Genomic DNA, 16,094 nt, shown 5'->3' with positions numbered 1-16,094 from the left:
TAAGGTGTGCTTCCTTTGCCCATAAACAAGATTCTGAGTATAAAAATTTGTAAGTCATCTTACCTGTACTTACTTTCCCCCCCACTAGAATAATGGGGGAATAATTTGCTGCTGATTACTCTTCAGTCTCTTTCCTTACCTTTGCTCAACCTTACCTTTAGTTCAACTTTGCAAAATTGTAACAGAAATTCATCAGTAGAATGATAGAAATTTATCATTAATTTCAACAGACAGTGATACTTTACTTACAAAAGGAGACAAACCAGTGAAAATGATAAATGTATGCAACAATGAACAGCACAGGCAAGGTCTGTCAAAACTTTAGTTCGCCCACCCTTAGATTTCAAGAACAAAGGAATGCAGGGCAAAAGGTGGCCATTTCAGAATTACAAACAAGTTGTAATGATTTATCACCTAACACCCAATGAAGTGAGGAACACATATTGCCCAAAACTTTACCTTTACACCAAGTTTGTGTTAGCAAAAAAAAAAAATAACAAGTCTCACACGGTGGAGATGTACCTTGCTGGATAAGGGCTTCTGCTGCAGGCTCCCCAGAACCTACATTTACATACTCTTCATTAGGATGCTTTCTGTTGTAATGCCTTTTCAGGGAACCAGATATGTTGCAGGAATAGTGGCAATGTGCACAACGGAAAGGCTAGGAGCAAAAAGGAAAATGTTACAACAAATTTGCTGACCTCTTCAGGATACAGGTCTAAGTAACAACGTTTTGATCACAAGAAACTATTTCTGATTCAGGCATCTTCCAAAGAGACATTCCAAAATTCAGTATAAATGGAAGTTGTAACTAAACATTACCTGGTACTTTTTACTATGTATAAGATACCAAGGATTTTCAACATTATAAAATTATTACCTACTTTTCGTATTTCAGTAAACAGTGTGTTTTCATAATTGACGATCACAGGTCTGACCACATGGAGACTTTCTACTACAAGGAAATGACTCAGCTGCCATGAGCTTTGGTCTGAAAATGGGGAGTAAGAGAGCTAAAATAACTGAAGGTACAATACGACTGTACAGCCAACCTAACTTAACAGATCGCTGTACCTGACAGGGGTGATCTCTTCTCTTTCCTGTCCTTCTCTCTCCAGCATGCTCCCAACTGCTTCTGTTTCACAGGGGCTTGCATCCATCTGACCATTTGGTGAGCTAAGTTTTGGGAACTAAATTAATTAATTTTTAAGAATATACATCTCCCTCCAGCTGACAGGGAGAGCCATTTCTAAAGAAAAAAGTTTATGAAAACAAGCGTTTGTGCCTCAAGTTAGCCTTTCGGAATAACCTTCTGACTGTGATATGTCAGTTATAGGGAGCTTGACACAACCATTAGGGTCCTGGAAAGGAATTGCAGACATTGACCAAAGTCCTCGGGGAAAAGTCAAGTACCTCAGAATGGGATGCAACGTGTTTCATCACAGCAACCAGGAGCACCTAAAGCTACTCAAGGGAGAATGGTTGGTACAGAACTGTTTATTAAGAAGCTGAATTTAAAGCGAGGAAATGTCCACAGTCAGGGTCCATTGACCAGAACGTTCCTCTTAGCCTGTTTTTCATGACCTTCCTTCATGCTCCAAACAGCAAAAATTAGGAAGAAATCTGGTGTTCAGAGTCCCTTAACTTTACAATTCAGAGGGTACTGTAACATTCAGCTACTTAGTCTTTCAGAGTGGGGTACTCTCCTTTTCTGTTGAGGAAACTGTCTTTTTTTAAGAAAATAATTCAGATAGACTGCTGTGTTCTTGTACCACTCTCTACACACTTGCATGTCCTGTATGTTACCTGCTATCGGATAGCAGGATTGCAAATTCACGAAGCTTGGAAATATGACGGGTTAAATTATCATTAGGTTGCGTAACTACTGACATTCCTCTAAGTTTGATCTGCATGCAAACACCTGTCCCAGAAGAAGTCAACATGTTATTAACAGGCAGTTTTTGAACTCCATTTGACAAATACTCCTGATTGACCTGTTTCAGTGTTTTGCAGTTCTCTTGAGAACGCATTGAACAGCCACACTTCAATGCAGGCTGACAGAGGACTGAAAAGAGGTGCAGAGTCAACAGCTCTAAAGCTGATCCCAAGGTCAGAACCAGCTATATTTCAAGAACTGCACTATGAGTACATGCATCCCGTCCCGTTAGCCATTAAAAAAGGAAAATGGTGTATTTTCACTTACAAAAAAAAAATTTCAGAAGGATAAATCCACAGTAAAGCTACATAGTTAAGAAAGAAAAATTATTTGTTCAAAATGTATCATCTCCATAGATGACTTGCTTCACTTTCTTTTATGTCTTGTCTTCCAAATTTTAAACCACAAATCAGAAGACTGTCTTCCTTTCTGCTTAATGGAGGTATGTAGCATAGGTACTTATTAAGAATGGCTGAAGTGTACTCTTTATAAAGAAAAACGATGTTAGATAATGAAAGATGTTGCATATAAAAATACTATGATGTTTTCAATAAGAAATATGCTCACTGCCAAGATAAAGTGTTACTTTAAAATTAATATTTTCATATATGCAAGATAGTGGATTCTTCTGGAAAAGAAACTAATATGATTTCTATTTCCTGAATATAACATTTCACAATTCATTACATCAAGAGTTATCATGCTGAGAGCCAACGTGAAATTTAGGAATAAAAGCACGCTACAGTTTATTAAAATAAATGGTATCTTTAATCTAAACACTTCACAGAAACATTAACAATCTTCATAACTCTTTCCAAGACATGTTTCAAATAAATGGGATGTTTTAAAATTAATTCTCTTCAATTTTCTTCAAGCACATAAACTTATTCATAGTACATTAGACTGGCAAACTTTCAGACAAAATTAAAGTGGGCAATGAACAGCAATGTACTAGATCCGCTTTCCTACTTCCCCAGGACATTTTAAGGTATATATTAGATTAGTTCTCTCAAGGACTGACAGTCAAAAAAGCCAGTACTGTTTGTTTTATAATGTAATATACATATATTTTTGGCAAGTAAAGGTATTAATTACAAATTGTCCATGAACAAAATAACCCTCTCTCAAAAGTCTGAATAAAAATTCATAATTAGCAAAATATTGAAATGTTAAGATGCCATAACTGTCACCAAACAGGAAAATGTGCCGGTTTTAAAACTGTTGCCTGAAGTTCCAAGAACTTCTAAATGGCTTATCAATAAGCATGATTTATATGTTTTCTTACCTTGAAAGAGACGTGTTGTTCCATATGACGCAGCAGCTGTGGTTTTTGGGCAGCTGTATAGTCACACACTGTACATTTAAACTGCTTCCCTGAAATAGGAATAGAAAATCAAATCACTTTTTTCTATTTAAATATGGAAAACTACTGACTAAATTTCCTCATAAAGCTGATTTCCAAAACACTAAGAATGAACAAGGCACAAAACTAGAAGTCTGGAACTTGCTCTGCAAAATTCTGGTTAAACAGAGCTTAGAGCAGAGTCAGGATGAAAAAAGGCTCAAATGTCATCTTTAAATTGTAAGCATTAAATAGCCTAGATGTTCCTGGGATACTCACTTGGGAAAGAAGAAAAAGAATCGTTACAGTGTAACCTAAATGGAAGAAGGAAATCAATTATTTACATCTGTGGGCACAGCTATTTCGCTATTTGTAAAGCAGATTTGGAAATCTCTACAACAAAGACGTTTGGTCTTGTTCACGTGTTTTTAACTACTTCTGTCCGAATTCTTATGATTCAAATACATTTAAATTTTCTTGGGTTTTCCACTGTAAGTTTTCTTGATGTATTTCTGGTAGGGTATGACACGACCTGTTATTTTTACCACAAGATTTGGTAATGTATTTAGCACTACTCTTCCAACAACGACTCAAACTATCATAAAAGGGTTTTCTACACTGGCTTAACCCTGGATATAGAGAGAAATAAAATATGCTACAGACAAAAATAAGATTAGAATGGCAAATAATACAGATGTTTGGCGTTTTGACATTTCACTTCCACTCACACAATTTTAAAACAATGGCCACAAGTTGTTCCATCAACTTCAGATTGAGTGATGCCTGCTTGCCTTGTCAATCACCTAAATCTCTGCAGTAATCCTAAGAATCACACACAGCCACACAAGGCAAGCACATACTGGGACTAGTTCCCACTTTATATGTGGTGATTTACATGCTGGTGGCTACCAAACACTAAGGATAATGAGTAGGTTCTGTGACATATTCTCAGAATGTGCTGATTTCTTTATTTTAATTGGGCACAAATTTTCTCAAAATCTATGGAGTTAAAGTAAATGCTGGACTTCTCTGCATCAATTGTTTCAAAAATCATAGAGCAGACTGGAAGAGGGGTAAAGACAACAGGTGCATATTTGCATCAACATTGCTCCTTCAGATACCAACCCAAAAACTCATCGAAAGATTTGAGACTGTATCTCGAGTACTTGGCAGACTGAAAGTCTGCACTGTTAGCAGGTCTTCTAGACAATGTAATGCAATTAAATAGAGTCAATGCAATTTATATATATATTGCTTTGTGAAAAAAACATTACTTCAGTTCAGAACTGTGATCCAAAGAAAGGTGAAGTAATGTTCTACAGACAGGACATCATACTTGAAATTGTTTTACATGCCTGTGAGCTTTCTAGTCAGGCATCAATACTGAAGGTACTAACCCTCCAACCTGAAATAGCAAAAATAAAATGAAAGAACAAGAACTGGAATTTCAACTTATGAAAGCTGATGCTCAGAACATTCTGTCTAAAATAAAGTCAATGTTTTTATCAGAGGGAATGATTAATGACTATGGCAATTTACTTAGAAATCAGATGGATGCCTTATCATATGAAGTCTTTAAATCGAGTCTGCTTAGTCCTTCTAAGAAGATATACAACAATCCAGCAGAAATGTGATGTAAAATTATTAGATTAAGTCATAGCCTGTACTCTGCAAGAGATCAGGCTTCATGACCCTAAGAGTCTGCTTCTGGCCCTGAAATCATTAGTCTGAGTTCTTTTTAAGGTAAGATGGTCAGATTTTCTCATGATAAATACATATATATTCTTTACCAGGAATGTATTCTCTCTGACATTTTCGAGAAACATCTGTTGCTGTTTGTGGCTTTGCAAAGTGCGAGACTCCCAAACATATTACCATTCTGTAGGTTTCTCAAAGCATTCTCTCTCCTAAATATTTTTTTTTCCTTATGATTTAAAATAACACAATTTCCTTCCTTTTATTCTCTGGGTTTCATACTCCCTTTCTCCATATTTTGTCTTTAAGATTCTATCAGTCCTTCTACCTCCAGCTAAATTACAAGGTGTATAAAATACGGAAAGACTGCATTCCTGTATTAGATGCCCATGGCTGGCATACTGTATTTGACTGACGTGGAATAAGTATATGCTAAAAACTACTCCAAAAGCAAAAGATTCAATAGAAAGGATGGAGAAAGAATACAATATATTCTGTATTATCCTGATGAGATCAGGCTACTTTAGATTCTGGATCTTGCTCAAAAAAGTTACAAGCATTTTATGCTAGGTGTGAAAGTTTGCATAAAACACAGCTAAGAAAAACCTTCAGACAATTTCTGATATCTAATTAAAATAATGAAAACCAGGTTTTCTGGTTTATTTCTAATCACAGACAGTAATAAGCCTGGACTATGGAATTGTTTTCTATCATGCCACTCTTCAAAAGTCTGTCTTCTGGAGAAGAATGAAGCAGACAGAAAACAACTTTATATTCCACTGGTTAAATGGACCTTGCAGGGCTGATATTTGAACAAAAATTGCCTGGATTCATAAGTCAGCAAGACATGACTCATAAACAGAGAAACATCTTTCAAATTCATTTATTTGTGAAATAACTGAAGAACACTAGATGTGTGCTAGTAAGAACTTTTGAAGTGCCATCACTATAGAAAGGGACACTGGGCAAAAAGAAACTGTCAGCATTCAAGAGGCTGGAAGTCCTTTGACAAATATTACACTACATATCTGGTGACAAATGTTACCTTCTTTTTCACAAGTGTTTGAAATGCATGAAGAGTTTATTGGGGTGGACTCAGTGAGGAAAACTACTTCAGGCTCCCCAGCCAGTGAGATTCGGTTCCCACCGGAGCCAATGGCAAAACGCATTTTCCAAAGGTACAGGGAATTTCCTGGAACACTTTTGGAAGTGCAAAAAGCAAGGCAAAAGAGTGTAAGTCTTGGATTTATTTGGGTCAGTCAACAAGGGAGGTGCGTCAAAAAGGAACATGCAATCACCCCAGTTATTGCAGAAGATGATGACGGTCTGAAGCCAGATAAAACCAGGCTCCTGGTAATACCATTGCCTCTAGAGTCGAGGCTTCAGCCTGACCTAGAAGTAAATGGCTAGAAAATATAGTTCCTTGCATGCAATTAAAAGTTCTACACTAACTTCACACCTTTAAACCAAATCCAGACAAGGCCAGCTCCTGCACGACTACAGTGCTATTCTTAGCAGTGCCACATTTTCACAGCAGCCTCAGCTGAGCTGCAATGATTATTTACACACATATATATTTTGTTCAAGAAATACAACTAACTCACAGGTAAAAACAAATTCAACTCTCCTTGCTGAATTTCACTGTTAGGACATGCCAGATGGTGAAAACAAAACAGACAGGTTTTGAAATGAAACTCTATGCAGGGATTTTTTTACAGCACCTTAGAGAGAGGCCTTTCTTTTCTGCACAGTCTGATGGTGCTCCAAATTTCCTTTTAATTCAGACACAACCTGCCTCCTTCTCCCAGCCAGGAACCAGTTGAGGATTGCGTTTGGTAAGCAAAATCTTCATTCTGGCATATGATATTTAGATGTATGTGCAACATTTGCTTGTTATTGACCAAATTATTTCAAAATATTAGAAAGTACTTTTTGAATAACGACTCATTTACTGACTCATGGTAATACTACAGTAACTTTGGTAATTCTACAGTAACTATACGTTTCCTATAATATGTATATCAGTGTTAAAGGGATCATCTCTCTCACTAATGCTATATATAAAGATACAAGCATACGTAAAAATAAATATCTCACACAAAAACTTCACATATATTCTAAAGATGTAACAGAGCACGGAGCACTTTCTGTGAAAGCACAGTGCTAACGAATATGCATAAAAATTAAAGAAATAATTTAAATGAAATGGTCTATAAAGAGTGGCATGAGGTTTCACAAGGTTGCATGAGTGAAAAAGATCAGGTTACTAAGTCATAAAGAAGGTCTACACAACTTACCCTGCTAAACCACTTACTCCAATTTGATAATCACAGAGGAATAAAGTACTGTTGTGACCCAAATTTTGAAAAAAAAAGATGGTATTTTTCTGGATTTGCATCTCACTTTTTCCTGTCATCATCACAGAAATATTAAAATCACTGAGCAGATGCATGTGCTGCATGTGTGCCTACAGGGAATGCATGCTCGGGCTTGTCACTGACCAGACGTGGGGCCACAGAGGAGCAGCAGCCTTGCCCCTGCTGGGCTGCTGGATTCGGCAACTCTGAACAATAGTCTCACAGAGGACAGCAAGAGCCTCAACCACAGAACTATTTGTATTCTCAAATTTCTATTCAGATCAACTCTGTAAGAGGGATATAAGGCCAATCCAAAATTTCAGAAAAATCAAGTTTTCAGAGACAGCTGTCTGTCTTTCACAGAAATTAATTTTGCAAAGATTTGAATTATTTCACAATAGTGTCTCGTGGGAATAAACAAAATTTCTAAGTAGCACTCCGTGTTCAACTGAAAAATGCTTGTTAAGCAGTTCCTATAGTACAACCAGTATTTATTGCCCCAAAAGAAATTGGGATTTAATAAACAGGCACTCACCATCAGCAGTATGAAGGAGTTTATGGCTCTTCAAAGTGCCTTTTGATTTGAACTTTTTGCCACACATATCACAAAGGTGTGTTTTCTCAGTGCTGTGACGATTCATATGGGCTTTCAAGTTACTCTTGCTGCGAGTGGCGTACTCACAGACAGAACATTTGAAGGGTTTGACACCTAAAAATAAAAACAATATACTATGAAACACGCAAGCGGTACCTTTTGATGAGAGGGTGGACATTTGCTTGAAAGAAATTTCAGATTGTGTGACGAACACAGACAACAGCGTCAACATTTTAAAATTCGGATATCTACATTTAAGAAATTTCATCTGTAGCTTCTACGTAAATGATACCAAGCTCTTGATGGTACCATTTAACTTCCTAAGAGAATGGAGGGGTTATTTTAGAATTAAATACTTCCCTGTTGAACACAGGTACTGAATTTAATCAAGCAAATACTAATATTTTGGTCTTGGTATGTCCATCCTTCATTTATAAGTAGAATCCAGATTGTCTGACTCAATGCCTACCTGCTGCACAAGCCAAATCTCCTTCTAAAAGTCTTCAGATAACTATCATTCTCTATTTACTACAATGAAGAATGAAGAAACCCATTTCAGGAGGATTGGTTCATTAGGTGCTTAATAGGCAAGCACAAGTTAAATGTGCAAAGTTGTATTTTATTGTTAATTAGCATCACATTTGCTAATGGCTCATGCAGTAATACTTTCTTTTTCCCCCCTTGGTAAGATGCAAGCACTAAAAAAATCCACTTCTCTCAAACCATCCAAAGCATGTAATAGAGAGACGCACAGTACGTCATCTAGCATAAGGTCTACAAGAACAAAGTAAATCCATCAAAGTAAAGTTGAATAAATCTGAACTGGCAGAGTAGTTCAACAGTTTCATGAGGCTCTGGCAGTTTTAGATTGATATTCATGACCTTAAAACTAGATTTACAAGCATGAGAAATTACAGCCTACTTTAGGCAGACCTGATTGCACACTGTGATTTTGGAATAAATTTCTATTCACCTCTTTCTCCTGCTTGTTAGATGAGATGGGTTCCAAGCTTTCTTGGCAGAATAAACAAACTGTACCCATGGAATACACAAGCAATTGCTCTAAGCCTACAATTCTGCACTACCGAAACTCCTTAACGGAGTAACGGCCACTGGAGAGGACCACCGCTGCAGTACGCAGGCAGGTAAGCTCATAGTTAAAGCATTCAAACAAACATGCAGTACCAGTATTAATGTCTGAACTATCTGCATGGGAACAAACACTTTGGAACCAAAATACCGTTTTGAGAGTACCAAATCCCATTATCCCCTTAATGCAGATGGATGGCTAAAGAATCCAAAATAATGCTCAAACGCCATAGGCAATCTGTTCCGTAGGTTATTAACTGACTAAAGAGCAAGGCTGGTCTTCCACCTGGTATAAAAATAGACTAAGTTGACACAAGATTTTATTTGGCACAGGTTTTAATTCCAGGGGATTTTTAACCCATGTGTTGCCGTATTACTGGAATTTCTCTCTAAAAAAGTGATAGATACGATCAGGATTATCTTAGAGGTTTTTCATTACTGTTTAAGTCCATGTCAGCTAGCTGCCACACTCAGCAAGATTTAATTAGAACACACAGAGAATTTATATATCAAAGCAACTGGATTTCAATTTTTTTACCAGTAGATTTCCAGAACAAGCATTTTTGGGCAAATACGAAAGGAGCAGCAGTTATTCATGAGAAGTTACAAAAAAATACTTGGTTTAAGAGACTGAGCATGTATTTAATTCACTCCTCCTCATTCGCATTTATTACAGAATATGGATGCTTATGAAAGAGTTTTGGAAAAAAATGGAATCATTTATTAATACTACTTAACATTTAAGCTGTCTATTCACATTGTAGATATGCAGTTCCATACGCGATCCAGAATCTATCAAACTAATTATTTAACCTCTACTGTAGCCTAAAGTTTTTGATTCAGGTACAGCAATAACTTTGAATTCCTTTTTATGTCAGCAAAGTTTGTGTGGAATATGAGACTGATTATATGTCCAAGAGCTTAAAACCAGAGTTTTACCTTCATGAGCCCAAATATGACGCTGAAGGTCTGATCCATTCTTCATAAAATAAAAATCACAATAGGGACATTTCACAGCTCGTTTTCCAATAAGTCCTTTCAGCTGAACTCTTCTGCCAAGAATCTCAGAAATAGTAGTCATTGAAACCTCTGAGAGAAATGTAAAATGTAATAAAAACCAGAAGGACATGAGGGAATTTGGTTTATGTTATGTAAGTAATACTGAAGAGCTAGATCCTGATTCACTCCAACTTATTAAAAGCTCTACTTCCCCTACTGTCACTTACATAAGACTTGAGCAGAGAATATAAGGACTTTTTTTCCTTTAGTGCTTTTAGGATGTTCTGTGTGTCCTCTGCTGATCTGTGTACTCACTCTTCTCACTGCCTAGGTAAAAAAAAAAAACCCAACAACCAACCTCAAATATAAAAGATCCTGGGTGTGCCATTGTCTTAGAAATCATTTTCCAACTATCAACTTTCTCATTAAGCTAATCTGCACTTCTCCTAAATATTTTCAAAAGACTTTATTCAAGGTTTCACCCCAGATTTCCAGACGTCCAGGATCTGAAGACAATTCACTTCAACCACAGCTATAATGATCAAAATGCCTGATAATCATAAACTTTAAAGTTAAAAACAGACTCATGGAATAAATGCAATTGGAAGTGACCTCTAAGGTCACCTGCTCCAAGCAGGGCCAACTTTGGAGTTCCAACTTCAAAGTTACATCAAGCTGCTCAGTGTCATATCCAGTCCTGTTCCAAACATATCCAAAGATGGAGATTCTACAACCTCCCTTGGTCCACTCCAGTGTTTGATCACCTTTACAGTCAAAATTATTTTCCTAATTTCTAATCAGAATCTCCTTGCTTCAACTCATGTCGCTTCACTCTACAGTTTCAAGATGACTCCGGCTCTGTCTTCTTTTCAATCTCCTATCAGATAGCTGAAGACAGCAACTAAGATTCCTCTCCCAGCTTTCGCTTATTCAGGCTAAACACACTCAATTCTCTAAGTTATTCCTTCTCACGATCTAATGTTTTGGTTGTCACAGGGAAAATCTCAAAATAATGAAGATTAAATTAAAACATCCCAAACACACATAACAAAAACACTGCCAAATGCTTTTAAAAAATTAACGCATAATTAATGCATTTCAGATTAATAAAATGCTAAATATCACATAACTCAATGAAAGTACAGCACTCATGCAATCTAAACGTAAAGACATGAAAGCTGATGACTTATTATGCCCAAAATCTTATAAAATTTAAAGTTACAGCCTAAACTTAGATTTTTACCAAATATGAACAGTCATACTTAGCCTTCTAATGATTCAACCCAGAATGGAATCAAAAATCCTCCCTGAATTCATACGCACAAGCAAAATAACCTCTAAAGGGAAATATAAAAGCCCATGAACTAAGCAGAGAGATGCTCTAAAGTACCCAAAGAAGAAAAACACAGACATGAGTCTGAACCTTCATTTGCCTTCTATGGCTCAGTTCCTTCATTCATGACTGCAGGCTAGTGTGTCTGCTCAGTAGAGATCTACTAATGCTGATGCCTCTCATGTCTCAGGAGTATTAACATTAAATCTGACAGTGGATGAAAAGGTACATATTTCTGAAAGCTGGGACCAGAATCCGAGACTCCTCCTTCACTGCTGCATACCCAATCATTTGAAATAAAGGCAAGCTCTCTTATTTCTTTGGTTTGAAATACTGCTCTACCAAAGTCTACAGATATTTGTGTCCCACTGGCTTCATGGGACCAGAATTTAATTCCTATTCTCTGCAGACCTGGAAGACGAAGGAGTACTGTTTTATTTCGTGTTTTCTACTTAATGAAATAGAAGAGATATGAGAGGGGTCATGCTCAATGATATTAAGAAAGGAAAGAGAGAGAAGCTCCAGAAATAGCATTTTAGTGATAAATATGAAAAGGTTTCAGTTTAAATTAAATTTTGATATGTCGCTTTAAAATTCAATTCCTTTTAACAGTATCCATTTTTCCTTTCATCTTTATTCTTTTCCATTTACATTTCTAAAAACAATTGCACTCATTCCACTGCAGTATTCAATAGTTTATCCCATCAGATCCTTTACATTTATTTGGCTTGTAAGTAAGTATGTTGTATGAATAACGGATTTCCTCGTGATTACAAGGACAGCATGCCCAGGAAAAAGACTTGTGCATTAATTCTCCTCCATATAATAAAATAGTGTTGTTGCATAACTACTGCATAGGCATATCTTAGATGTAGTATTTCTTTAGTACCATGGAGGTATATCTAATAAATCTAGTATTTTGCTTCTAAGTTCTATTCATCCACAACATATGAATTCAAAATGAGGACATAAAACAACAGGCTGTCTAGATTTTGTTTTTTAGCCTTACTTCTATTATAACACAGAGTTTAAAAGAATCCACTTTCCCGGACAAAAAAAATTACGCTATACTTTTAAAGTGTTTCAGATACCAGACGAATTGTTCAAACGTACTTAAACGCATGAGTTTAGCGCATCAGCACTCCAGAGTTAACCAGTATTTCTGGACCCCAGATACAGCACACACAAATAACTCAGCAGTCAATGGACCAGTGCAGACCGATGGCAACCTGTAAGGGCACAGTACATCACGTACTGCGAGGTCACAGAGCACATCATTTAGGGAGGGCTCCTGCACTCCCTGGCTGAGACAGCACAAAGGCTTTATGGGCACAGCTCTTGAGATTCAATTTCTACGCTTACTGGGTGACTACAGTACAGCACAGAAACCTTTCCTCATCTCAGTTTGCTGCATCAGACATGTCCCCTGATGTATCACAAGCCCTCCAACCAGACTCTTGTAGAGTGGTCTGCAAGTAAAGAGGTTTGGTAACTAAAGAGCTAAAGTGGGAGTGAATCTGAAAAGAAAGCGAAGGAAATTGTTTAAAACACGGGTCTAGCACTATCTAGTGGCAGTAGGAAGATAAGAAACTACTGATTTACCCATTCTGTGTATTTCTGACAAAGACAAGTAAAATTACTTCATTTTAATTGGATTTTTCCTTCCCCAAACTCAGTTTGAGCATGGCTGGAATTTTCGTTCTTAGTATCAAATTATGTCAGGCGAGAAGTTACACAGTAGATGAGTTAATTAAAGGCTGTTGGCCAATGCAGTTAACTCTCCTTCATCCCCAATAGCCGTGGGCCTTTTATGCAACATAATACAGATACTGAGGAGGAAAGTATGGGCCCACCGATGTGGCTCTGCCGAGTTCACGTCAGTCAGATTTAAATCAGTCCCTGCACCAGACACTTCAGCACTTTGGCACTGAGTTCCCAAGACTTGAGAAAGGATTTTTTACTCAGGCACAGCACAGTGACTTACTGCATTCATTTTCTGTTGTGCTCACACTGATAAATCAGGGCATTAGAATGCAAGGTGTAAAAGGAGTCTGAATGAGCTGCAGTGCTGACCGCACTATATCGCAGCTGGCTCGAGTAACAGCACTGCTGCAGACCTCAGCTGGCCCCAGAGGTAAAGCCCAGCCACCCACTAACTGAGCTTGCACAGAACCAGCTCAGGGACCTCCGTATTCACATGAAATACCTACAGACAAAATAATGGGCAATAAACGCATTTCTGTCAGTTTGCGTACGGCCAATAGGAATTTTAGGTCTCACGGGTTGTTACAGGATGCCTGTATGCCTAATTCCAAACTTCTCACTGCTTAATTTGAATTCACCTAGGTGCTCTCTCAGAAATGAGTTCCTTGCCAGATGAAGACAGACTTCTTAGCACAATTACCTGATATACTCCACAACACACAAGCTGGAACAGTAACTTCTTTCACTCTAAATTCTAACGTGCAAACCCAATACAATTCTTACTTTAAACCAGTTAAATTAGACACAGATTCTCCTCTTTCTCTGGCACATAATCACATTACACTGCTCACTCTAAACTTTTATCCACTTACTGCAATAGACTGAGAAATTTTCCTTTTTTCTTACCAGGGTGATTTGTCTTGATGTGCGATTTTATAAGTCGATCTTCAGAAAATGACTTCTCACACACAGGACAGGAATAACTCTTTTTATCCTTAAGCGAGAAAGAAAGAAAGAGAGAGATTGCATTATCATTCCACTGGTGTAATCACTGTAGTCATTATTCAGTAATACATGGTTCTCAACAAAGCTATAATTGAAGGTTCAGTTATTAAGGAAAAAATGAAGATATTTATAGTGAAATAAGTGAAGGAGAACTATTAAAGTATTCTAAGCACATCATTAATCCTCATGAATGCAGGGCTCCAAGCTACAGCCCATAAGAAAATGCACAATAAATGTAAGCATTATCTTCTGACTGACTCTTCAGAGAATCAAGAGTCGAAAGACCATGTCACATAACAGAAGAAAACTTATTTGATATAAGCAGCAGTATTCAGGTTTCTTCAGTTACTCCAGAAGTCCACCCTTCCAAAACCTAAGGATCAGATCTCATTATTTTGAAGACATCCACCATTATATGTATTTATAATGCTACTTAATGGCCTGAAATTGAGCAGAAGAGTTAACAATGACAGATGCCATTACTTACTCGGTGTCCACATTTCTAACTACTTTATATATATTCAGCATTTAATGTATTACCAATGAAGTATTATTCTACTATTTTGATTTAAAAACCTAGAGACTACTTTGGCTTTTATCAGTGTTGCTAATGTTATAAAAGATTTAACACCATCAAACAAGTTGAACAATGTCATTTCTTCCTATATGCAATTTTAGTTAATATTGCAAATTATGTTGTAATTTTAATGTTTTTACAAATGCATCTAACTCCACATAAAAAAATAGGTCTTTTCTCCATTAACTGGTAAATCACCCCATTTAAAACAATCTTTGCTGCTTATTATGTAAATTGAAGAGGTTGTTCTTTTCAGAAGCACCTGCTGACCCAACAGGTTGGACGCTCAATCAAAAGCGTGGGTCATCCAGTCACCTCTGCACTGACCAGATTAACGTATGAATGGACTACCAAAACAACAGATGGAGTGAAGCAAGTCTAGTTAGTCCTGACAACTACGCAGATAACCAGATAACACATTACCTGATGGGAGATGTGTACCTACCAAACTACCAAAAGATCACTGTAAAAGTCAAGCTCAAGCTACAGAAAAGATATTTCACTAGCTTTTTCAGGACAGACTACTTCTTAAAGAGGGTGGAAGGAAGATTACTGTATCAGAAAGAGACAGACCACTGTGTTATGAAAGAGAAATTTGGAGTTAACAGGAGAATAAGGATCCTGGATTCCACCAGTTTCTGACCTGAGACCAAGCAGCATCTCTGAACAGCGAGGAAAAAAGTACAAGGAGGTTATTATCGTCTATATGCCGCAGTTATACATCTGTAAATGGACATCTCTCTTAAAAGAAAAGCAAAAACTGATGAGCTTTCACAGCAAATAGGTTTTGGAATATGACGCAGGTATTTGCATTGAGTATCATGTACCTCTGAGAAAGAAATCCCTATGCTGAAGTACCTACAAGTCAAAACCAGAAGTAGCCCTAGAATTCATGGGCTGACATAGCAATAAATAATTCCATGACAGTAGGATATGGGATATGAAGCTCTCCTTGCTATTAATATGAGAACAGCACAAGGAGAATTCTGCCTGAACTGTTAGGAAGTCATTTGCTCCTGTGAGAAAACCTACACCAGGGACTGGGAATGCTATCTTCTAAAGCATTACCACCCTGAGTAGAGCAAGGAAAGTATCTTGCTATGATGGAGTTGGGGAAGTCACCATGTTGAGCCCTGAGAATCTCAAGTGAAGAAGGAACAGCAGAGAATACTAGCTAGTTTTTGGAAGAAGAGATTCAAGGAGCCTAAAATGCTGACAAGATCTTGTTGAGAAAAAGCTGTTAATTTGAGGAATTAGGGTCTCAAATGATATAGCCTATTACCCCCAAGCCTGCTACTGTCGACTGTGGACTTCTACATAAACAAGCTGCTCAAATGAAAATTTGTAGATTAATTCTAATAAAGCTCTATAGCAATGGTTGCACCTTTTCAAAGACTGAGTTGCACGATCACATTCATAATTTGGCACATACAAGAAAAACATAAACACAGTATCATTTAGG

At 37.2% G+C, this 16,094-nt stretch overlaps 1 protein-coding gene across 3 annotated transcripts in view; it reads right to left on the bottom strand.

The window, feature by feature from the left end:
• ZFAT (zinc finger and AT-hook domain containing) overlaps nt 1–16,094 on the bottom strand; it is a 109,193-nt gene that overhangs the window by 32,236 nt on the left and 60,863 nt on the right. Inside the window, exons 8-12 of one of the 3 annotated variants that reach the window (XM_075415513.1) lie at nt 13,957–14,044; nt 9,954–10,103; nt 7,866–8,039; nt 3,222–3,310; nt 508–661 (exon numbers count right to left, since the gene is read on the bottom strand). In XM_075415513.1, the coding sequence (XP_075271628.1) occupies nt 508–661; nt 3,222–3,310; nt 7,866–8,039; nt 9,954–10,103; nt 13,957–14,044 (655 nt within the window). The remainder of the gene's footprint in view (nt 1–507; nt 662–3,221; nt 3,311–7,865; nt 8,040–9,953; nt 10,104–13,956; nt 14,045–16,094) is intronic. The other 2 variants (XM_075415514.1, XM_075415516.1) reach the window with 2 other exon arrangements.

Source organism: Opisthocomus hoazin, chromosome 3 (genome assembly GCF_030867145.1).
Source record: "Opisthocomus hoazin isolate bOpiHoa1 chromosome 3, bOpiHoa1.hap1, whole genome shotgun sequence".
Classification (NCBI taxonomy): domain Eukaryota; kingdom Metazoa; phylum Chordata; class Aves; order Opisthocomiformes; family Opisthocomidae; genus Opisthocomus; species Opisthocomus hoazin.
This window is presented reverse-complemented; position numbering and strand designations above follow the sequence as displayed.